Below are 25212 nucleotides of genomic sequence, written 5' to 3' on the forward strand. Positions count from 1 at the left end.
TTCGTGGAATTGCAGTTTCGTTCCTCTCAGAGAGGCCAGGCGCTGTCTCCGTAGTATGACATCTCCCCCAAAGCACGACGAGTTCCTGGTGCAAGTTCCAGAGCATTTTATCATCTCTTCATCCCCTGTCTCACCCAATAAAAAAGGTGCAACTCCATTCTCAGTGGGGTTGTTGTTTGCTGTAATTGCACTGGAAGATGTTGGATTCACGTTTTCTAATGAAAGTTACCAGTTTGGAAACTTTTTTCGTAGCACAGTCTAGGTTGATGCATTCACTTTCTCTGTAGAAAGCTCTGAAGTAGTATTTATTTGGTTGAAAATTTCTGGTTACCTATCTGCTTAAGAAAACCTTTCACTCGGACGGTCATTGTTAAATCACCCCTGGAACACTACTCACAACCTGGCTGAGGCTTGCTTGCCATTTCCTTTACGCTCATGCCTTCTCCCAGGAATTGTTTTTATTGAGCCTAGCTGTCAGGTGATTGCCTTACTGAAAATCGGAATCCGTTAGAAATAGTTCTCTGCATTGACATGCGAGTTTACGTAAATAGGGTCACTCTCGCTTTTTCAAATTGCTGCATTCCAGTAAAGATGATTGTCAAGACAATTTCTACTAAGTGAACCCAATTTTCTTATTTATTTCCTTTATAAAATCAGCAATGTATTTCAGTGGGGCAAGTGTCAGTTCATTACAGGATTGATGTAGAGCTTGTGGCCAGGTCCTGTGGTGTTAGACATTGTAACAGCGCAGTCTTAAAACACTCTACAGCCCTTCCAGAATTATGGATTATGTAGCACTTTCCTAACTTTGCAACCTCTCTTCTCTTGCCACCTTTTGGACTTGGATTCTTGAGAAGCACCTACGTAGGATGAAGATTATAGTGTATTTTCCATGTACGTTCCGCAGCCTAACATATAATGAATTTTAGATTAAAATATATTTCTGTAAACATACTCACTTTCCCACTTGGTTAGTTTTTAGAATCGGTCCATAAATATCGGTATTTTTTTCTTTTTTAAAATTTTATTAAATTCATTAGAGCGATATTGTCTAATGAAATTATGTAGGTTTTAAGTGTACAGTTCAATAATACATCCTCTTTCTATTGCATGGTGTGTTCACCACAGAAAATCAGATCTCCTTCCATCACCATGTATTTGACGCCTTTACCCTTATCTGCCCGCCCTGCCTTTCCCTCCGGTCACCACCATACTGTGTCTGTGCCTATGATTTCTGTTTCTTCGTTTGTCTTCTTTGATCGTTTGTTGCTTTCCGTTTAATATACCACATGTGAATGAAGTCATATGGGTCTTGACTTTTCCATCTGACTTATTTCACTTAGCATGATATTCTCAAAAAAATAGCTGTATTTAAAATTAGAAAGAAAGGGCTACGATACACTACTTAATGTGTTAAAGTCAGCTGGGCAACCGTCAGAGCAGTAGAGTTCAAATACCAGCTTTGCCGGTGTTTGATGTAAGACCTGTTTCTGCGAACCTCATTGAGCTGTAGTATTTTTCATCTGGGAAGCAGGGAAAAGATTTCCGTCTCTCGGGGTTGTTGTAAAGATCAAATGCTAATGTGTGTGAAGGGCATCGTGAATCGTCGTGGTGTGGAAGGGACACCAGTGGCCTTTCGGGCATAATGCAGGATTGTCTTGCATACCGCAAGGTGTGTAACACCCTTTGGCCCCCTAAGCACCATTAAACACCCATTAAATATCCTCGCCCTCCCTGTCATTGTGACAAGCAAATATGTCATCACGCATTTCCACACGTCACCTAGCGTGTAGGCACAACCCTTATTGAGAGCTGTGTGCTGGGCAGTGGAGTCGTGGATTAATAAAGCACTGTCAGCACCCTCGGGGCCAGCTCGTTAGCAGGTGAGCTGAACCGGGAGAGAAGCCATTTAGTACAGCATGCAAAGTGCAAGTGTGGAAGTGTGTGCCGGGTAGAGGCTGGCATGGCGGGGTGGGGGGACATGGTTAGCTGCCAGAGGGGCTGGAGGACACAGCACCTGAGCCAAGGGGTTTTCTAGCATTTCATTTTATTTTATTATTAGTTTCAGGTATACAGTACATTGGTTAGACATTTATAGGGTTTATGAAATGATCCCCTCGATGACTCTGTCACCCTGTGGCTCTCCACACAGCCGTCATGTTACTGCTGACTGCATTCCCCATGTGTGCTCCCCAGCCCCGTGACCATCTCTCAGCTACTGATTTGTACCTCTTTAACCCTTCACCCCTCTCTCCCAGCCCCCCAAGTACTAGATTTTAATGAGCAGCGACTCCTCACTCTACGTGGTCGGTAGATTCTGCAACCCTAAGCGAAACAACATATGATGAGACCAGTTTCACCGTTGGCTGATTACTGTAAACAAGAGTGATGTCTCTGCAGCATCTCATCGATGTTAGGGCGAAATGGGGACGTTTGAGGACCTGCAGAGTAGATCCAGAGTCAGCCAGACGAGCAGGTCATCAGCGAGCACAGCGTGCATGAGGCCGCGGAGGCCTGAAATAAATAGCAGGAAGTGCTCAGGGACGTGGAAGCATTTTGGTGTGACTAGAACACAGGTGTTCTAGTAACAAGGAAAATGTTAGAGCACTGTCAGAATAATATCTAAAACATTTAGGTATGCGTGAATTGGCAAAAATGACTAACTCAGGGAAAAGTGAAAGGTATTTATTCCTTATTCCAATTTCAGGGAGAAGAGTTCACATCCATTTGATTCACTCAGCTTCCTGCCATTGCTGCCACTGTCTTCGTTTAAGCCCTGGTGCTTATTCTATTTTAACCAAACACAGAGGAATTCAGTCACTTAATAGACTTTTATTGCCAAGTACATAGCACTTGGCTCAGTACTGTGGGCATGAGTGAGAGAAAACCTTTTGCAAAGGAGTTGTTCTGAACCCCAGCAAAACAGCTAGCATTATCAGAAACGCGAGAGTAGTAAAACTGTCGTATAAATACATTCCCTTTATTTAACAGAGTCTTTGGCATGTCTTCACTAATTAGTCACAGTACGTAAAGGAAGAAGCTAAGGCTTAGAAAGACCGAGTGCTTTATCATCAGTCATCAGATAGGCACCTTCCGAAGCTGGTACTTACAGGGCAGTGATGGCTATACTTCCTCATATATGAACATTGAACTTTCACTATTTAATAAAAATGAAATATCGTTTCATTAATCTCTTTAAAAAATTACTGTCGCGATCCCTAAGAGTTACTGTTTTTTCTTAATTGTGAATTTGTTCATGTTTTTACTTTTGATGGGGGAGGTGTTGTTTGATTGATTGGTTTTAGGTTTTTACTTTAGTTTTTTTGTAGTGGTTTATTGGCGTGGGTACAGGAAATGGTCGTGGAATCATTTTTCCCACCTACCAGGGTCAAAGAGGGATAAGAAGAAGCGATGTAACAAACCGGAAAAGATGAACCAAAACCGCTCGTAACCACTTGTACGTCTGAGAGAAAATGTTCAGGGACGATAGAGCAGTGAAGTCTAAAAAAGAACTATAACATCTCCATGTTACTTTCACAACTTAAAATCAGGTGGCAAATATGAATAAATTTATCTTAGGATTTACTTCCCATCAGTAACAGATGTGGAATTACGGACTTGGACACCGGGTGCCATCCCACGTGTCTGCTATGTCATAGGCCCTCAATAAATGTTAATAAAATGGTAGGTGAAATTTAGAATACAATCCATTGTTAATAAACAATTTCTTATTTCTAGGCAGGCTTAGTTTTAATATAATTTTGAATATCTGTTTTTAGATCAAGGTTTACAAAAAGTGAATAACTTTCCCCTAGACAATAAAAGCACAAAACTGTTTGCAGGCTAATTAGCCATAGTAATTGATAAATACTCTTCTCCAGTTGACATATTGCGGCATTTTGTTTATGGCTCAAAAGGCTGCACAGAGATGGTTACAGTTGACAGCTGTCGTACCACTAATAAGATTAAAGTAAAGAAATTAGTTGTGTCGACTTTAATCGACTTTAATCTGCCGTTTAACACTGCAAACCACCTGGGGTCTTCTCCAGAGCCAACATGTTTGATTGTGAATTTAAAATTACGTAACCAGATCCTATTTAAGAATATATCTGAACTTACTAATCGTAACCGTCTTGTTATTAGACAGAATAGCGTTTAACACGAGAGTTTAAAATTTAGTGTTTTAATTTGATGTTCCTCTATATCCTTAAATATATTACTGTAATCTTTGAAACATAACCCTTCTCAGTGGGAGGTTAATTTTAGGAAATGCAGAAAGTCTTATTAGGTTGGTGCTTAAAGTACGTATGGTTTCCCATCTAAAATTAGAATGTGTTTCTGTGGAATAATAAAATTGCCTATTCTGATTGTACCAAATTCGCCAATTAAATAAAAACCTTTAAAATGACACTCCTAGGTGAAGATTTCTTACTCCTTTTTTCTGAGGTGTCCTTACAAGGAGGAAAATCGTTTTATTTAAAAATGTGATGTTATTAAAATGTTACATTGTGGTATACGATATACAGTGCAATCATCATTTGTGATTGTTCCATGGAGTTTTGATGCAAATGAAGCGTAGGGTCCATATAATTTGCATCCCCTCAGTGAAGACTGGCTGGTCGGCAGCATTGTTACCATTCCTTGAAGACCCGGTCTTGAGCTGAGGTTTCGAGCTGAGGTTTGCGCTTCCCAGGTATTGGCTTCCCCGCCTAAGTGTCCCCACGTCACAAGCATGGCAGGGGAGGCAAGGCCAGGGCCGTGCGCCCGCGCTGGTCATCACGGTGCCAGTGGGGGAAACCGTCCTCAACTAGCGCTCACACTGACGCAGACGTGTTACTGTTCACTGCAAAAACACCGTCTCCCGAACTCTGCCACAAGTTCGCCTTCTCTGTGCTCACAAAAATGTCAAAACTGAATAATCTCTTCCCCGTTAAATTTTCTGCATCATTCTTCTGTCCCCAAGAAAAGATCTGAAATATCAATATGAATTCACAAGATATTTTATGTTTAAGTAGGGGGCGGGGCTCCTACCTCTTCATTCTAATGAGTGTTTAAAAAAGTAGAATAGTGGAAAATCTGGTTAATTCATGTGTTAATATATTCCAGAGCTGTACATTCTCGTATATTCTGCTTGAAACAGCTGTCGCTTCATTGGACAGCTCTGTGTGCAGCCAGCTCTGTGCTTCACGGTACGAGGGCTCCAGAAGGGGTGGATCGCCAGGGACCTCGCCTGGGAGTAAGTGACAGTAGCTGTGTAGTAGAGTGCAGCGCTCAGTGGTTCCATGCGCGTCTCACGCTTCAGCCACGAGAGCTGGCACGGCAGCTTCCAGGCGGGCCACTGCCGCAGGGCTCGGCCTGGACCACGGTCCCCGTTCTGTAAGTTAGCCCCATCAGTATTCATCACTGAGGTTTTATAACAAATTTATTTGCTTTTAAAAGAGCACGTTTCACAAAGAAGCCACAGTGACTAAAATTGTGTTTTTACTGAGACGTAGTTAACATAGAATTCTAACTGGAGTTAGATCTCCCCAACTTCGGATGGTTCTTTTGACGATATCTGTAGAAGGGATTTTAGTTTGGAGCTTTACAAAAAGTTTAATTTGAGAATGATAATGCAAATAAACTAGATGCCATTTACTAAATGTTTAATGCAAAACAAATGTCCTTAGTAAATTACAGTATGTATTGGGGCTCTGGTTTTTAAATACCCACGGCAGTTTTTAAATTTCTGCTCCCTTGACACCAGTGTAAGACAGTAGATTTTGGTAAACCGCGTTTCCTGATGAGTCTTAACTACTGCAAACTGCATCTGGGCATAAATTATGTACTTACTACATATGTTATATTATCAAACCCTCTTAGGCTGCAGCCAAATTGGACTTCTCTGTTTAGCTAGTTTATAATATATTAAGTACTAATCTTAATATCCGAGGTGTACTACACCTATTACGTCCTTTTTGTATGAAAATACGTTCCTGTACTTATTGCCAAAATACCCAGTTTCGTGATGTCTTTTCTCTCCTCTCTTTTTCAAAGAAAACATTTTCAAGGAGAAGACTTAAGTGACATGAGACTCACTCGTGTAGCCATGATTATTTGGGGCAGAAAACCTTTATCTCAACCCAGTCGCAGTGTGCTTGTGACAGGATGGACAGTAAGATTTTAATGTCTTTCGAGAAGATAATTTTTAAAAGCTGGGGCTCTCTGGTGTTATGAGAGCCCTTCCAGCCATTCGAGGGTTAAATTACAGGGAGGGCTGCTGGTGCAGACCACCCAGGCCGGGTTCACAGAAGGGAGCTTTCCGAGACAGGTGCTCTTCAAACAGGTTGTCTTTCCAACAGGTTTGACTGAGTGGACGAGTTTTTCCTGGCCCAAAGCCCCCCACTCGCCCCAACCCCCACTGCGGTTCTTTCTCACTGGAAAGGAGCTGCTTTGTAGAAATTTCTTGGGGGAGTTTTGTGAGCATAAGGTCCTATAGATGCAGATTCCATTCCATACTTTACCAGCAAATGCATTTTCTTTCATCTAAAACGCAGGGCAGTAGTGCTGATCTCACCAAGTGTTGTTTGCTTTTCCTGTGTATGTCTCTTTACACCTTGTGATAGTCCACAATAGATTTTAGGTAAGTTATAGGGATTGTATTGAATGAAACAAAAATAGAAATTAAAAATCAAGGCCATATAAATTATTTGTCAAAACCAAAGGTAAAGTAGGATACAATTATAAAGCTATAAGTTTCCACACGTCTGATGCGCTACCCTCATTTTTACGTCTTTAGGGATCTGTAACTTTATATGTTAGTTAACCCTACTGTAAAGCTCCAGCACACAAAGCAGTGCGGTGCGGGCACATGCTTGACAAAAGTATCAGTTAGACTAGGAAACCAGGGGCTGTAGCCTGCATATTATGATAAAGGTGGATTTTCAAACCAGAAGTAGAGAAAAGGTGGATTGTTCGCTAACATTTTTGGAGTGTGGAATAAATTTAGACTTCTGCCTCATACCAAAATAGATTTTTTAATGATTTGATAGCAAATTATAAAACCATAAAATTGCCACACAGTGCTAATCCGAGAGAAAATAAATCCAAATGGTTGGGGACACCTGTATAGTTAGCTGCCATAGTGAGGTTTTTAAAGGGTATAAGGAAGGGAAGGAATTACAAGGGAAAGAATTGGTAGACTACCTACAATTACGTAGCTTCCACACATAGCAAAATACCTTAAAAATAATGTAAGCGAAATGAGAGACAGTAGGTAAATTGGAAAACTATTAAGAACCTTTGTTATATTTACAACGAGAGAATTCTTAGAAACCGTTAAAAGGTGAAAACCTCCAGTAAAAAAAAAATTTAAATAAAAAGTATAAATAGCAAGTGCCGCTCTCGGGCCCTCCCCCTCCGCCCTGCCGCGCGTTGGAGTCGCCCAGGAGCTGCTGGAACAAGCCCAAGGCTGGAGCCCGCCCACCGCGGCCGGCGTCTCTTGGGGAGCAACGTGGGCAGCGTCTGCGCTTACAGGTCTTCAGGGATTCCCACGCTCAGACTGCGGGGGAGCCACGGGACCCCTGTTCCAGCGCGGCAGCTCTCCCACTGGACGGTGCATCGGAGCCGCCTGTAGAGTCTGTTGCAGCTAGAACCACTGAGGAGCGCCCCCAGAGTTCATGTTGTGTAGATTTGGAGAGGAGCCTGAGAATTTGCATTCCCGAAAAAGTTCCCACATGATACCGATGCTCCTGGTCTCTGGATGCACTTTCAGAATCACTGTGCTAGAGGACTGGTGGTCAGAGATCGAATTGGCACATTTCACATGGGGCCTAAGTGGCAGATTCCATCAGATGTGCCACTTGGGCAGCGCAGGTTTGAATCAGTCTCCAAAGCACGCAGAAGGTGCCCCGCTGCGTTTGTTGCTCCCGAGTTTCTCCCGAGCGGGGATATACCTGTTTTCAGTCCCCAGGAGCAGCATCCTGCTTCGGTCAGTCTCACGTCGGCCTGTTGTCTCTTGGTCCCTGTGCTGAGGCGCCCGGCTCACGTCCCCATGGTCCCCCAGCCGGGCAGCTCCCCTCCAGAGCCCTGGGCTCGAGCCTCCGTGGGAGGCCTCCAGCTTCTCCTCACAGGCCCTGTCCCACACCTCCCCTCCCCTGCACCAGGAGACCTGGCAGCAGGAGCTCTGACAGACACCTTTCTGGGCACCATTCAAAGACTTCTAGACCCCAGAGTTCCTCGGCAACGTCTAATCTTAGATTACGAAGACGTTGTCAGGTAGACGGGTAAGTGTGTTTCTGTTTGCTGCTGCACCTAAGACGTGAATAACAGGCAAGTGTTAGGTGCAGATGAACACTGGGCTTTGGATAAAAGTGATGAACTTTTTAATCTACCCCCCGGGACTTGCACCCAGTAATACTTGGCTTGGTTTTCAGAGTGTTTTCCATCCTGTGCCCGTTGCTTTGTACCATTCGTTTTATGTATTTTAAATTGTTTAGAGAGCTGCTCAGGTTTTATGAATGGTGTTTTTCTCCTTCTGTCAGGTCTCTCTGCAGTGCAGTCAACGTTTACAACCTCACCTGCAATAACTGTTCGGAAACCTGCACTGATGTTCTGTTCAGTAACAAGATTACCTTCTTAATGGACCTCCTGATACACCAGTTGACGGTACGTAACACTAGTGCTTTGAGTTAGAAGCTGTTAAGGTTTGAGAAATATTTCCTATGGAGAAAACTTAAGGAGAATTCAGCTTATTTACTCCCTAGGTAAAAAAAAAAAAGGTGAAGATGAGTGGGAGAGTAAAATAGGGACTGGCAGAGAAACCTCTTAATTTGAAAATCTCATAGCGGATTCTCCTAAATTCCAATACTGAGTGGCTAATCTACTTCTAACACTTGCCAAGATCCCAGGTTGACGGTTAGACGGGGGCTTTGGAATCGGGTGGACTCTAAGCCAAACCATTGAGGCCACGGGGTTAAGCACCATGGAAGGGACGAAGGCTGGGGGCGATGCCTCGGCCCCTCTCTTCCAGCTCAGTTAAGGGGTCAGTTTGAAAGGCATTTCGATGGCCATCGACTGTTTGTTAAGTGAGAAACTCCTCCGTCAGTTTTACTTTTGAAATGGGGACAGCCAGCCAGGCGTAGCCTTAAGTTTCACTTCAGTTCGCAGATGTCAAAATAGGTCAGCTCAGTGATTCCGGAGGGTTAGGTCTGTCACCCCGCCGTCTCAGAACACAGCCCTGGGGCCGAGAATTTCCCGGTGCCGTTTCTGAGCCCCTGCGATATCGGCACGCAGAATCGCCCTCAGGCCCTAGGTTTACAGCGCAGGAGGTTTACTTCTCAGAGCCGATTTGCTTTGACTCAGCACGTAGTTCCCATAACTCTCCCTCACCTGCCTGCCTTTTGCTCTCTTTCCTCATCCATCGGTTTGATGTCTGCGCATTCTGCAGACCTCGACCCAGGCACGATGGCACCTTCTTTGTGAACCGTCCCCCGCCTGCTTTCCCCAGGTCCAGGTTAGGTGCTCTCCTGATGCGCTCCTGGCAGTCACATCTTTCATAGACGATCACACTGAGTTGTCATTAACTACTTACTTGTCCTTCCCCCACTGGCCATAAAATCAACAAGGATTTATCGTTGTCTCCGAGATGCTAATGCAGGCCTGACACTTAGTATGTTCAGTACGTCGTTAATGAATGTGTTTGTGAATAAATGGACGGCCACAGTCTCAAGCTGGAAATCGGAAGGGAGTGATGAAGTCCTGATAGGCACCCTGGCAGGGAGGGACCTACACCTGTTCCACAGTACAGCAATGACTGTTATCAGCGATGGCACAGGGTCAGCATTTGAGGACTAAATTGTATGTGGTTTTATCTATAAAAGAAGGCATTAAAATATGGGCGAGACATTTTAGCACCGAAATCTATCAGAAATCGCTGAAAGGCAGGGATGAGGAGGAATGACTTCGCGTTTGTTGCATGGCCTTATATCCCCAGCATTTTGATACGTATCACCTCATTTCTTTTTTAAAACATAACGTCAGTATTATTGCCCCATTTTACAGATGAGGAATTGTAAGTTCCAGAAAGACTGGCTTGCGCAGGCCACAGAGATAGCAAATCACAGATTCATCAGAGTCTGCCAAAGCCCAGTGGAGGGACGTTCTATACATAAACCGACTGATACTTTTCAAAGGTGTCACTGTCATGAAAGACCGGGGAAGATTGGGGAACTGTCACAGACGGAAGGAGACTGAGGGGATCCGACCGTTCCATGTAATGTGTGATCCTAGACCAGAAAAAAAGACAGTGGTAGGAAAATTGGGAAATTCAGGGAAGGCCTACGGAACAGTTCGTTTATTGGCTCAGCCTTAGTTTCTGCTCTCAGTAACTGCTGCGGTTTTGTGAGCCGTGAGCAGCAGGGGTGCTGGGTGAAGGGGGCACCACTGCTTTTCCAAGATCCGGTGGTTTGAAAGTGTTTCAGAATAACAAGTGAACAATAAAAACTAAACCCCATGCCCTTCCAGGTTTGTTTTTAATTTTTTTTAACATTTTATTTATTTATTTTAACATTTTATGAATTTTCCCCTCTCCCTTCCCCTCCTCCCTCTCCAGGGTTTTTTTTTTTTTTTAGCAGAAGAATAATACAATTCAACGTTTATAACAAATTTACAGGCATTGTGACTACTAAGACATGCATTGTAAAGTTTGCTAAAATGATATTAATTAGGATTCATCTGCACAAAATATATAAACAGACTGGAAGGCATAAATATATTAGAAAAGGTAACAATATTTGGGACAGATGGCCTTTTTAAAATTCTTCTTAGAATTTTAAAAACATAATGTTGGAAAACTATTAGGCATTCCTGTGCAATTTCTTCTTATACTTTTAAGCCAAGTAAATCATCGGGGTAAATATCAGTCATGAGTTCTGTTTTTATGTATAAAATAACATGAGCATAGATGTTTTATAAAACGTCAGTGGTCTATTTAATGACAGTTTGAGTAGAAGAAATAAAATAGTGATCACGGTGTAGAAATCCACATCTGCTGCTGGAGCCCTTCAACTCTTTCTGGCCTTTTCTTCCCCTAAATGCTCTCCCTTGACAGGGGCTTTGTAAACAGTGTATTCTTGGTTCTCAGTGAACTCGACTCGTATTCTGACCATTGCAAATACACTGTACAACTTAAAAATAGGTGAACCCAAGTTCACACTGCTGAAAACTAAACTGGGTAGAATTACCGTGATTACCAAGTTAATTTTCTCTGGTGGAATCATGTTACAGAAGGATGGATTTATACTACTAATAAAAGCATCCTTCTGTCTTGCAAAAAAAAAACAGTGTAGAAAGTTTTTGAAACCACTTCAGTGGTAGGAGGTGGTAGGGGAAGAGTGTGACCTTGTCTGTTTAGAATGGCGATGACTTAATTTAATTTTGCTAAAGCACGTTGCCTCAAGACTGGTCCTGCAGATACTGGGCTTCTCCGTGGAGTGGATCCAGGGAAGCAGCACAGCACTTACTGCAGCCCTGCTGGCTTCCTTCTCCTCTGGACCATGGGTTCCTCAGATGCAAGATGAAAAAAAAAACATTCTAAGGCTCTTGCTGGACCTAAAATTGAATGAAATATCTTAAGAAGGTGAAATATCTTTGAAGAGGAAGGGGAAATTGTATCATAAGAATAGGTACCTGAAATCAAATTGTAATTTGCTGCTACTCTAAGAATAAGATGATGACGATACCATTGTGTTCTAAAATACGCTAAAGGAAACACCTTCTATCCAGGGACGAGAGACTGTGGTTTAGCTTTCTGCCTCCGGAGCGACAGATCAGGGATGCCGAAAGCTGCGTAGTTCTGTTTCTCCCAGGCGGGCTTGGTGCACACCAGCAGGTGGTCATTCCAAGCCCTCTTGCCTGCTGGGAAGGTAGCCTGCCCCGCCCTCCACAGGCCACCCACTCCCGGAGGGCATGCGTTCCAGGAGCCAGATGTGCCTTCGACCAGGGCTGTGGGCAGAGGGAGAGGGGTCGTTGCTGGCGCACCTTCCCTCAAGGACAGGCCCTTCCTTCAACTCGCAATGTGCGCCTGGCCCAGCAGCTGTGCCGGGAGGGAGCTCTGCCTCGAGCGTGGGTCTGTAAGCACATGTCAGCTCCAGGTGTGCATTTCACCTGCTCTGTGTCCCCAAAGAGCAGGCTGCTGACACGTTAGTTTGCCTCTGGCGAGTAACAGTGACATGCAGGTAGATGAAGGCCAGCGGCACAGTGCCGCCCTGAATGGAATGCCCTTCGCAGGGTAGGTGGGCCCTTAAAGTTCCTTTTTTATCAAATCTTCGTTTTGAAGACTAGAAAGAACTTTTTTGTCTCACTGAAGATAAGCCCCTCCTTGCCTTAATTCAGGCAGTTTTGACATTTTTTTCTGGGTGAAATAAGCAAAAGAACACTCTTACTCTCGGCAGTGGAAGGATCAGTACCAAATGAGGCAATTAGAAACAAAATCCTGTGGGAAAATATGAGGAGGCAGGTGAATTGAATGTGAGGCTTAGACTGTCGGGAGTAGGGGATCGGAGTGAAGGAGGAGAGGACAGTTCAGGGCAGCGGGACCCGCAGGCCGCCAGCGTCTTCTGTGCAGCTCCAATTGTCAGAGTTTTCCAGTTTGTGTTTACTCTAGGAAAAACTGCCAAAGTGGAATTTCTAAAATTAAGCAGAAAGGCCCGATTAAATGGTAAATCGAGAGCTGTCAGCGATGCACAGAGAATATGAGTAGTACAAAATATATCTGATTTACTTTACCTGGAGCTTGATTTTCTTGGGGCTGACGAAGAAGTGATATTTGGTTCTCAGACCACATTTACAGTATGTTTCACCCAGAATTATCCCAGCAACTCCTAAATATAATATTTTCTTGCCCTTTGGCCAAGAATAGAGTTCTTCTGAAATCCTCCCCGCCACCCCGCTTTTTTATTTTAATGGAAGAGACATCAGAAAGGCACTGTTTGACCCATGACCGATTTTCACATCCCGCCACCAGAGACACAAGTTTCTCTTAGAAGCGCAGTGGGCAAAAGTCGGTATGGGCTGAGAGAAAGCACGTGACCTTTAGAGTCCGATAAACTGAGGTCGGGCCCCAGCTCTTGCACTAACTAATCGTGAAACTTGGGCATGTTGCTTGATATCTCTGAACTTTGATTTATTAATCTGTAAAAATTAAATGTGGCCATACAAGGAAAACGCCTAAGTGCCTGGCATCGTGCCAAACGAACAACCGTTCGTTTTCACCCTTCCTTCTCCGCCTCCCCAACCCCGGGTAAGTGTGGCACAGAACTTAGCCTCTTCTTGATACCTTAAGGTTGTCATTTTGAGCATAAGCAGTTACTCCAATTGATAGAAAATAATGTCAGAGGAAATTAGCAGGTGAGCGAGTCCGGTGTGGATAACGTGACGGGTACGTTGCAGTGCCTTCTGTACTCTGGATCCAGCTTTCCTTGTGCTTCCACAGTCAGTGTCACATTTGCCCCTGCCTGCCTCTAAATGGCCACCACTTTCCTTTTTTCTACTGTTCTTTCTGTTCCTAAACCGGCGAACCCCTCCTTGTTACAGCTGTTCGTACAGCAGAGTCTGAGTCTGAGTGACCCTCAGGGCAGGGCGGCAGGGCACCCTCCGTCCCTCCATTAAATAGGTGACATTAACTTGTGATTGATCTCAACTGTATCCTTAAAAGATGCGATTATTGGATAAAATACTTCTAGACAAATGAAAGGTTGTCAAATACACAAGAATAGTGTTTTAATTGAAATACTCGATGATGAAAATCAGTACAAAGTGTTTCTAGAAGAAAGGACTGAAGACAGGAGATTGAGCCAAAGTTACTCAGGACATGAGGACACCAGGTACGGCCATACGGAAATCATATAAAAAAACGATGACGTGTAATCTCTATCTTAGACGCTGAGACAGGCAGCCGCCTGCTCCTGTGAACCTGTGAGAACGTGGGCAGGACAGGTCGAGACCCTGCAGGGCGGAGGACGCGGGTTCGGGAGGACGGGCGGGCGAAAGCCGACGGTCGGGCATCCCGGTGGAGAAGCCGGGCCTCTGCTCAGCCGTGCGCAGTGGGGCCCCTCACCCAGGGTTTGTTTCTAGCTGTGGCCACATCCAGACTGTGATACACTTATCTATGTATTTACTTTTTGGCAGCATTTTTTAAATTTTAAATTTCAAAAAGTTAGACATTTACACAATCCATGAAGTGATCCCCCCAGTTCACTCCAGCACCCATCTGGCACTACACACAGCCATTGCAGTAATATGGACTGTGTACCCTGTGCGATGATGCTCTGAGTCCCCGTGACTGTTTCGTGACTACTAATTGGTACTTCACCTTTCGCCTGTGTCATCCAGCCCACCTCTCCCACCCTCAGCTTACGGTCTCTGCCCCTTCCGTGGTAGTGAGGGCGTCAGCAGGAGCCCCTGCTCTCCCTGCGGAGAGCGAGTACTTGAGCAGCCCAGGCGCAGAGCTCCTGCCTGGTTATGGAGGCCTGGGCGTCGACGCCTGGTCACGCTTCTCATTGAGGGCTGCTGCCGGGTCACAGTGGCGTTCACTCCCGATGGTCAGCAGGGCTCACGTCAGTGCCACGCATTGTTCTGAGAACTGTCATCCGCCGAGTCATCGAGTACCGCAGTGACCCTCATTTCACAATTGAGGAGACTGAGACGGGGCAGTTAAGGCACACGTCTGACGTCATCGAGCTGCAGAGCCAGAACCCGAACCCAGGGCCCGGCACCCGGCCCCTGCCTCGACCGACCGCGCTGCTTCCTGCGTTCTCCACACAGGGAGCTGAATGCGACCCTATGTGTTAGGAAAACTACTTTGCCACTTTGTAATAAATGCAGATTTCATCCTAACAGAGGAATTTGGATTTGATATTTTAAAAATTCACTTTAACAAGAAACAATGGTGTCAGTTTACGAATCGGTTTTCTGAGTTCATACAGATTTTAAAGATAATTTATTTGGTTGAATAGTATTTATTGAGCACTTACTGTGTACGTGGGCACAGCTAAACATTTTATACGTGTCAGCTCGGTGAGTCCTCGTGAGAACCCTGTGATTTCAGGACCGTCATTACCCTATTCTGTAAACGAGGGACCAGGAGCTTGGAATCAGTCACCTGCCCCAGGTCACCTAGTGAGCACGGGCAGAGCAGTCCGACCTCATGACCAGACTGGAACGTTCAGAACTATTAGCCACCTCTGGAACTTCAGAACTATTTGCTGAAACATAATTACCATATTTTTTCCCATCTAGGTTTATGTTCCAGATGAAAATAATGCTATTTTGGGGAGAAATGCAAATAAGCAAGTTTTTGAAGGCTTGACAACTGGACTTCTCAAAGTCAGTGCTGTGGTTCTTGGCTGCCTGATGGCTAATCGACCGAATGGAAGCAGCCGGCCAGCTATACCAAAAATAGCAGCACAGGAAATGAAAAACAAACCCTCACAAGGTGATGCTTTTAACAGTCGAGTTCAGGACCTCATCAGGTAAAATTACTAGATTTCTTAAAACTTTTCTTTTTGTTAAAAAATTAAGTTCTACTAAGTTAAATCTCAGGGCCCACGTAGTGGCATGGTCCTCACAAAAGCCCCCACAAATTCCTGGCGGGGAATACGCCCCATATTGTAGAGAGAAGGAAAATCGTATTAATGAAGAGGAATATAGTTAGCCCCGCCCTGTCATTCTTGATATTTAGGTATTCAGCATTAGAACATGTAGTGTCCAGGCTTTTATAACTTGGTTGCTATCAACTCCTTCCAACTCAAAGAATTCCTGAGAATTCCCTATCTTAGGTCACCTCTGGTCATGCATTCGGTTCAGCATGAAAGCAGCAGTAATAGCTGCTCCTTCTGGAGCATCCTTCCGTGCGACGTATCGTGGAGGCGTTGCAGCCTCGAGAGCGGAGGATTTGTAGTTCAGACTTCGCAGGGGAGGAAATCGCTCGGAAGGGCTAAGCGCTTTGCCCAAGGTCATGTAATGAGCAAGTTCGAGAGCAGGGAGTGGAGACCGGAACACGGGTCTGGCTGGACTGTCCACGCTTCTCCCCATCGCGCAGACGCGGCAGTTCCTGACAGCTGTTCGAGGTCAATGCCGCCTTCCTCCGGAGTCGTCCTCTCTGCAGGGAGATTTACTCCTGCTTTGACCCGTGAACTCTTTTTCCTTTGTGAGTCTGGGATCGGGACATTCAGTCTCACATCAGGGTTCTGTGTGGTGTGAATCAGTTACCGGTCCCACCTGTCCGCAGCCCCTCCGCGACCGGCACTGATCTCTGGCTTCCAGGCCCCACGGTCCGTCGCCGTCCGAGGCGCTGTGGGCCGGCGGGATCCCTGGCGTGGCCTGCTCTGCACGTGCTGCTTTCGCCGCCCCCGAATGTCCTCTGGCCGCTTGAAGCGCTTTCTTGGGAACAGTTGTTTCAGCCAGCGCCCTTCTTAGCCTTCGTGGCTGCGTCCCTCATCCGTTCCGTCTGCCCTCTGACCCAGGCGTATTTATTGCTGGCGACTGCTAGGCCCTGTGTGTCCACAACCGTTTGTCACCCAGCCCTCGACTGCTGCCCTCCCTGGCCTTTCTCTCAGTTGCCAGTTCCCGTGCCGTTTCCTCGTGTCTTTCTGGAGAGCCTGCCCTTTGCTGACGAACGCCGTGCTGTCCCAGCAGCGTCCCTCAGCCCTGCGTTCTCGCCGGCCGGGCGTCTCGGCCACGCGCCTCGGCTGTGACGCGGCGGAAGGCCCCGTGCTGCTCCAGCGCGCCGCCACGGGCTTCCAGGACCACGTGCGTCCGTGTGCACGTGTATTGTCACACGTGCCAGATCCTTTGTGAAGGAGGAAGGAAAGAAACAACTGGTAACCTGCCGAAGCAAACGACGGTGAAGACACGAGCGGCCCCCGCGGCACCGCAGAGCGGATCCTGCCGCGCTGGCGAACGTTGTTCTCGCGTGGACGACGTGTCGCCGGCCGCCTGGATGCTGCCCGTGTGCGGGACCCCAAACCGCCCCTCCATCCGCCTGCTGACACGCAGGGAGCACGTTCGAGTCTCTCCAAGCCTCATTTCACCTTCTCAGACAGGACCCGGCCGGAAACCTCCTTTTCCTCCCTGCTGCCACCTGGGCGTTCTCGGCAGTCGATGTCTGCAGCGTTGTAAAACCGGGAGCGAGAGTTCCAGAGAGTTCCAGCACGGGCCTTGCTCCGTCCTCCAGCCTGTCCCCTGCGGCAGAGCGGGAGCAGGGCACACCGCCCTGGCGGATGTCGCTTCTCTCTCCTCAGCCAGCCGGTGTCCAATGGACCCTGGGATTTTGATCCTTTGTTCACGTGGCGTGTTGCCGTCATTGACTTGCAGATGTTGCACTGTCCTTGCATCCCTGGAATGACCCCCACTTGATGGTAGCGCGTGATCCTTTTAACATATTGCTGTATTCGATTCGCTGGTATTTTGTTGAGGATTTTTACATCTCCGTTCGGCAGAGATTTTGGCCTGTGCTTTTCTTCCTCTGTGTCGTCCTTGCCTGGCTTCACGATCAGAGTAACGTTGGGCATTTCCTTCTCTTCAGTTTTTCAGAAGAGTTTGAGAAAGATTTACATCTTCAAATGTGTGGTAGGATTTACCGGTGACACCGTCTTGTCCTGGACTTTGTTTTTTGAGGAGGTTTCTGATTACTCTTTCTGTTTCCTTACTAGTGCTCAGTCTGTTTAGGTTTCCTACGTCTTCGTGATTCAATCTATCACGGTTATATGAGCTAGGAATTTGTCTGTTCTTCTAGGTCCAGTTTGCTGGCATTTAGCCTGTCGTCGTATTCTTGTATGATCCTTTATACTTATGTGGTTTTATTGTAACTTCTCTCTTATTTCTTAATTCAGTTATCCGAATCTTCTCTTTTTTTCCTTACTGAGTGTAGCTAAAGGTTTGTCCATTTTCTTTATCTTTTCAAAGAACTCACTCTTTTCTTTGTAATGTTTTGTCTTTTAGTCTCTGTTTTTGCTCTCATTTTTACCATTTCCTTTCTTCTGTTAGCTTTTGGCTTCATTTTTGACTTTTCTAGTTCCTTAAAGTATAATGTTAGATTGTTCACTTGAGATTATTTTTGTTTCTTGAGATAGTCCTGTATCGCTATGAACGTCACTCTTAAAATTGTTTTTGCTGCATGCCACAGATTTTAGTATATCGAATTTTCATTTTCAGTTATCTCGATGTATTTTTTTATGTCTTCCATTTCTTCATTGACCCGATGATTGTTGAGCAGCATGTTGTTTAATTTCCCCATGTTTGTGATTTTTCCATCATTGTTCTTGTGGTTGATTTCTAGTTCAGTATCACTGAGGATGGAAAATATGCTTGAAATGATTTCCGTCTTCTTAAATTTATTGTTGGGACTTGTTTCGTGTCCCAACATATGGTCTCTCCTTGAGAATGTTACGTATCCACTTGAGAATATGTGTCCTGTCGCTTTGGGACGGAAAGTTTTGTACATATCTATTAAGCCCGTCCAGTCCGATCTGTCATTTAAGGCCAGTGTTCCCGTCTCACCTCTCCGTCTGGGTGATCTGGCCATTGGTGTAAGTGGGGTCCTGACATCTGCCACTGTCATTGCGGGGCCATCTGTTTCTCCCTTAGGTTTGTCATTGATGGCTGCATATAATTTGGCGCTCCTCAGGCAGGTGCATATATGTTAACAAATGTTACGTCTTCTTTATGGATCGTTTCCTGATTACTCAGAACTAACTCTCCAGGAGATTGGGACTTGAGATGCTTTACTCAGACCCACGTAGTTTGCTCGTTTGCAGGGTCTAAGCCTGTGTTCGGTAACATTCACCTTGGAAGGTGAGGAGGTTGCCGGCCGTGCAGGTTAATAACACACGCCTCTCCCACTTCTAGCTACGTGGTGAACGTAGGGTTGGTCGACAAGCTCTGCGGCTGCTTCCTGTCGGTGCAAGGCCCCGTGGACGAGGACCCCAGGGTGGCGGTGCTGCTGCAGCACGCCGCGGGACTCCTGCAGGCCGCGTGCTCGCTCTGCTTCGCGGTCACCGGAAGGTAAGGCGGCTCCTCGACGGCGGGCGAGACTCAACTTTCGAGGGGTCTGTTGGATTTTGCCCATCGTGGGCTCATTTCCTGGGGAAGCGTGCGGGCTCAGACTTGCAGACCGATGGCTCCGGCACAGCGGCCGCAGGGAGGATGGCGCAGGAAGGACGGCGCGCTGAGGAGGCGGCAGGGCACCTCGGGGGGCCAGGAGGGCTGCCGCGGGGTCGATCGTGCAGGGGCCAGGACGACGAGTGAGGGAGGGATGCACTTGAGGAAAAGGGCGTCTCGCGTGCCCTGTGCGAGGTGGCGGTCATGACCCGTGCCTTTCGCCCATCAGGAGGTGACCTGCCAACGGCTTCTTGAGTTTCCCTGCCTAAGGGTGCTCTGTGGACAAGAAGCTGCTTGCTCGATGGCTAGACGTGCAGGGGACTTAACACCCCCAGGAAGGGCCCTCTGACACAAAACTGGTGGTAAGAGCTCCGCTCTGCCCCTCTACGGGACAGTGCCGTGTGTTCTGAGCAGTCCCTTGGAGGCCCCTGGGCACCTGCCCGTTAACACACCCTGGACAAGTGTCCTGCCCTGCTGCACGTTCTCACAAATGAACAGTCCGCACCCTGTCCTTGTTCCCGGGTCCCCTTTGCGGGTAACCCGAACCAAGAGACCTGGGCGTAGATAACGTCTCCTGCTCAGTTTGATGTAGCCGTTGGAGAGGGTGATGTCAGGGGTGGCAGGGGGTGGCATACTAGGTGTTAACTCTTGGGAGACTTAAAGGGAGACCAGACCGGAGCTGTGGGAGGCCCCCGAAATCGTCTCAGAGGGAGCAGCAGGGACACGTTTCTGTCACACGTGATCACTCCCGAAAAGCAACCGGACCGGCCGGAGCCCACAGGCAGAGCAGTGGGGGCTCCCGCCTGATGCAAGCGAGAACTGTTAGGGCCTGAGGGACCCTAGAAAGAGTGAGGGGCAAATACAGGAGGGGACAGAATGAACGTACGGGAGGTGGCACAGACCTTGGTGGTGTGGGGGGCAAAAGGAAAGAGGAATCTAGAACGACTCCCACATTTCTGACTTGACATTTTTTAGTGGTAGGTGGTATCGTCTCCAAATCAGAGGATCTAAGCAGTTCTCCACAGAGAAAATTGGGCTTTATTCTTAGACCAGGATAAGGGTTAGCCATGTAGACTAAAGTCTGTATATCTAGAAAGTTTATGTACATCCCGTGTGTGTTGGGGGCGGGGGGAGAGGCGTGATTGTTTCTACGTACGTACGCAACTTGATTTTACATAAGTCAATGATGAACTCTTTTTGGTTTTTAAGAACTTTTAATCCAATTTTTCCCAATGTAATTTCCTTCTTCAACCTCAATTACTCAGCAAATTTCTAGTAGGAAGCCTTGCTCCAAAAGCAGATTATTCTTGAGAAAGGGTCCAGGTGGTTTCCTGGCTTAGATTTTCTGGGAACTCTTAGCGGCGTCAGTGTAAGCTGCTTCTCTGAAAAGAGCTGGGGAGAATGAGCCCCGACTGCTGTCCTTCCCCTCACCCTTCAGTCTCTCATGTTTCCTGGACACTGCCGGGCCACAGGAGTGGAGGGGTTTTTCTCCTCTTTAGATTGTTGGCCTCTGACAGTTACAGACCATCTCGTGCCGCGTCCCATTTCTTCCTGGAAATTATATTTCTAACCTGGAAGCTACAGTGGCCTGTTGAAAGCACCGTGTTGCCCCTGTTAAAGAGAGTTGCTGCCCAAGGTCACGGCCCGGTGTGGGGGGGAAGGTGGTGTGGTGGTTGTTCACATAATGCCAGGAGAAGACAGAGCCAGGGCGACGAGGAAGGATTGCCCCCGAAGCCCTTTTGTGACCAGCAGGAATAACAGACAAAGGGGAGCCTTCAAAAATGTCCTCTTGTGAGCTGGCCGACCCTGAGATAATTAAGTACCCTAACCGATGGCCCAGGGCTTTGGGTAAACACTCTGCAGTCTAGTCTGCTGGTGGCCCGGCCTTTGTGGAGGCAATCACAGCAGGTCTGCCTTTGTGCGCCTGTCCTTTTGTGCCCCTAATCTTCTAATTTTTACCCAGGTTTTCTGAAAGACACTTTTGGTGTCAGAATTTACGCTGTTAATCTTTGCTTCGATAACGGGGGAGAAAAGCACTAACTGATTTTTTTTTTAGTAGGCTTTCGTTTTGAACAATGAACTTGCATTTCTTTAAGTAAAAATTGAAATCGTGATTGTCTCGTAAAAGGATTGATTTTGTTAGGATCACTCCAGAATTTTAATGTGAGTCGTTCGCAAACTATAATTCTTAATTACTGAAACAAAATTCAACAGTCTGTAGTAGAACTTTCAGAAATACCTATTTCTTTGGCCTTCACTGTTCGCAGTTTTCCGTTCTTGGTCCTACAAGAAGAGAAAAGGGTCGTTTTCCAGTCTCAGGGCATTGCCTTTACTGATGCGCTTGGCTGAGGCTCACTGTCCCCCTTAGGTGCTGGCTCCTTGGCCGAACTAATAGGATCAGAACAGAAATGAGTGATCGTAAGTTGCAGCCAACACAGGCCTTTCACTTAATCCGTCGTTTACTAGATTCCTAACGGCACTAGCACCACAGGAGGAAGGCCGAGAGCCAGCAGATCCGCAGGGAGGGACGGAGGCGACAGTCCTTGTGGCTGCACAAAGGGCAGAAGAGCTTCTAAAACCTCGCCATTCTTACTGGTTGGTGAAGGCTTTTCTGAATTCTGGAATATTTTTACACAAAAAGAAGTTTGTCATAATATGTATTTGTGGTTGTCATTTTCATATCCATAAACTATACTAGCAAAATGGGTTCTAGCCAAGATCTCTAGAAACCTGTGTCATAAAAAGATAAGAAGGATTTGTAAGTTAGCCCATTAATTATGTGGATATGAGTGAGTGCGTCTCAAGTGCTTAAGGGTGCTTGAAAGCCATTTGTCCACGCAAAGGTAAACTCTGACTCTGCCTGCCTGAACTATTCGTTCATTCATTAAACAAACATTTATGTAGCACTTGCTCTGTGCCAGGCCCCGTGCTAGACATGGCAGAAAGCAGAAGTGACTCAGACATCTGTCCTGTCCTCAAGAACCTTGTAAGCTAGTAGGGGAAAGAAGATGCACTTCCGAACATCCCTGGCGTAGGACGGAGAGGGACCGAGAGGGTGGAGGGCACACAGGGCGCCGGCACAGCGCCCGGCTACGGTTACTGCATCACCGGTGGTGGAGTTCAGAGGCGAGACCATGCTTAGCTGAAGAAAGCAGATGTTTTTTAGACCAAGTAAAATTTCATCTGAACCTCGAAAGATGGAAAGGGTAGGAACCTTTAGAGTTGAGGAAAAGGTAAAAAGGAAGAAAGCGTGCTCAAAGACGTCACCCGGAAAATACGAAGAACGAATAGGATACTTACGTGAGCTGGATTTCGAGATGTACGTAGTGGCGATTTTAGCGCCTCCCAGACTGTCGGGGGTTCCGATGCGATGACAGTGTGGAGTTCACGTGGGAACTCCATAAATGAGTCACCGAGATGTGGTGGTGGCAGTGTTGTGATCACAAGCCTAAGATCAGGGCAGTGGCACACCAAGAACCCGATTCGGCAGCGTTAATCAGGTCTCAGGGCCGCAGGAAGGAGGAGGGGTCGTTAGCAGGCACCCGGGCAAGGTGTGAAAGGGGGAGGAAAGAAATTCTGTGAGCCCGCTCACAGCCTGCCCTTTCACGGGGTACCCGTCCCCCGGCACGTGGGCCCCAGACCTCATCGCCTCTGCCTCATCTCTCTCCCTCGTACCCCAAACCGAAGCTGCTGTCACATTCTTTTGACTGGAAGGGACCTGAAATTCACTTCAATCCAGTCTTCCATTGAGGTTGGAATCTCTTCAGTAACCTCGTCCAGACCACCTTTGAATGTCTCCATGGACAGAGAACGCGGTGCTCACGCAGGGAGCCTCTTCTGCCACCGGGCAGCTTTAGTGGCCGCTGTGTCCATGCCGACCCCGTCCAGCACAGGTCCCTCTTGCTCCCTGATGGCACCCAGACCACCCTGTCCACTCCATGCTCCCCGAACTCGGGGTCACCCCGCCGCACGGCCTCCTCTGCCCTCTCCTCCCGTTTCGGTGATTGTGGCTCTGTAACAAGCTACCCCTAAGTTCAGTGGCACTGAACAACGGTCTGTTAACCTCACAGACCTTCGCGTCAGGACTTCTGTCACGATGATGGAGAAGAGGGCTTATCTTTGTTCACGGTGTCTGTCTTCGGAAGAGTTGAAGGCTGGAGGTCGGAGTCCTCTGGGTGCTGCTCACACACGTCTGGGGTTCGCGCGGGCTCTTACCTGGGGACCATCCCATGGGGCTCTCTGCGTAGGCTCAGCCTCACAGCACGGCGGCAGGTTCCAAGGAGGAGCGTCCTGACGAGGGAGAGAGGCAGCTGGAAACCCTGTCGCCTTCTGTGACCTAGCTCAGGAGCTGTGCAGCGTCACCTCCACTCAGGTCCCTTCATCGAGGCAGTCACGAAATCCCACCCAGGTCCAGCGGGAGGAGAAATAGGCTTCGCCTCTGTGTGCAAGGTGTCAGGTTTCTAGTACAGCAATTGGACTAGAAATATTGCCACAAGTATTTTCGAAAAGTACCACCTGCCACAGTCGACCTCCCCTGAAGATAAACGTGCCCCCACTATTCTGCAGTCTCATACTCGATTGATAGTCACCCCATCTCTCGGCGTCCTCTCCGTGGACTCCTAACCCTTTTGTTGTCGTTAGCCACTGTCCTTGGAGAAGAGACCAGCTGGTGTTGGGAGACGGCGGTGAAGTAGATGTTACGGGATTGGGCGGGTAGAAGCAAAGGAGGTGACGTTGCTGAGCGCCGTTTCCGTGCCCGGGCTAAGCGCTCCTGGTCGGCGCCCCCTCAGCAGTCCTGCTGACGCCGACAGGGAAGAGCGACTGTCCACCCCCCTCAGATGTGGGAGGTGGGAAGAGTTGTGAGCAGGAACCTCGGGGCCGTCTGCATTCACAGCTGGGCAGATGCTCGTGTAGACGTTCCCGAGATCCATCTGGCTGGTGTAGAGGTTTGGTTGACGGACAGGGACAGAAACGTGACCGCTTCGTGGCTATAAATCATGCCGTGGGTCCACGATGCTCTAGGCCAGAGGAGGGGCATGTCCAGGCCCCCCTCACAGGGCCAAGTGTAGGGGCATCCGTCACTGACCAACCACTCCCACAGGGGACAGGGTCTGCGAGAGGGAGGGTGGCCATTGTGCAGGCCCGCCAGGCTGAGCGCTGCCGAGCACGTCCCGGATGCACGGGCGGTGAGCCCCGCCAGCCTGCAACCTTGGGAGCAGGGTCTCGGGGACGCCTTGCGGAGGAGCTCGGCGTGAGAGCGGGTCCTGCTGTCCCAGCGCTGTGGCCCACGGCAGGTGCCTTGGCGTTCCAAAGCCGATTTCCTCTCACTGTAAAAGTGACTATGACAACGCTTCCCTCACGGGGCACACGGGGGCTGACGTGTGTCACCTCACCTCTTGCATAAGATGCTGTTTCCTATACATGTATTTATCTTATTCCACCTTGTTCTAAAAAGATTTGTGGTGGCTTACAGGAGTACAAACGTGTTTTGTTTTTTTTTTAAAGGATGAAAAATTAGAACAAAAGATAAGCCAGTAGGAAGTAAAGTTAAGACAGAAACCATCTTGCTGGTAAGACGTGTCCTCTTGGGAGTCCTACTGACGCGTCCTGCCAGGGACTCGTGTCTGAGCGCCAGGGGCCGAACTCGTCGCCTCGCCAGCTTGCTCGCTGAGTTGGCTGTCCCTCCCGACCGGCCTGCTCCACTTAGGATTCCGGTCATCTGATCTGATTTTAAGGCCCCAAACCTTAGCTGTCTTTAACTTCTGTCTCCCAGAACCCAGTTCAGTCCTATCTAGTTCAGAACGGGCGCTTGCCTCAGAAAGACGAGGCGGCACCTCCGTCGCATACGTCTTAGTTGGTGTTCGTCTACTTCTAGTTCGTTAGTGCCCTTGTCCAGTGTAGATGTCTCATGGCTTCAGATGAAAACATTTCCCCGAGGAATGAGACGAAGTCCTAACTGCTCCCCTTCCGGCACCTAGTGCTAGGCCAGAAACAGAGAAAGAACTCAGGAAGTAGCTGTCGACGGACAGTCAGCAAATGCCGGTGTGTACCGCTGACCTGTGCCACAGCCCCATT

General features: G+C 47.6%; 1 protein-coding gene across 1 annotated transcript in view; it reads left to right on the forward strand.

The window, feature by feature from the left end:
- Positions 1-25212, forward strand: part of SCAPER (S-phase cyclin A associated protein in the ER) — a 189909-nt gene that overhangs the window by 136715 nt on the left and 27982 nt on the right. Inside the window, exons 25-27 of the mRNA XM_023524721.1 lie at positions 8523-8646; positions 15277-15509; positions 18886-19041. Of these exons, the coding sequence (XP_023380489.1) occupies positions 8523-8646; positions 15277-15509; positions 18886-19041 (513 nt within the window). The remainder of the gene's footprint in view (positions 1-8522; positions 8647-15276; positions 15510-18885; positions 19042-25212) is intronic.

This window comes from Pteropus vampyrus, unplaced genomic scaffold, assembly GCF_000151845.1.
Source record: "Pteropus vampyrus isolate Shadow unplaced genomic scaffold, Pvam_2.0 Scaffold489, whole genome shotgun sequence".
Classification (NCBI taxonomy): domain Eukaryota; kingdom Metazoa; phylum Chordata; class Mammalia; order Chiroptera; family Pteropodidae; genus Pteropus; species Pteropus vampyrus.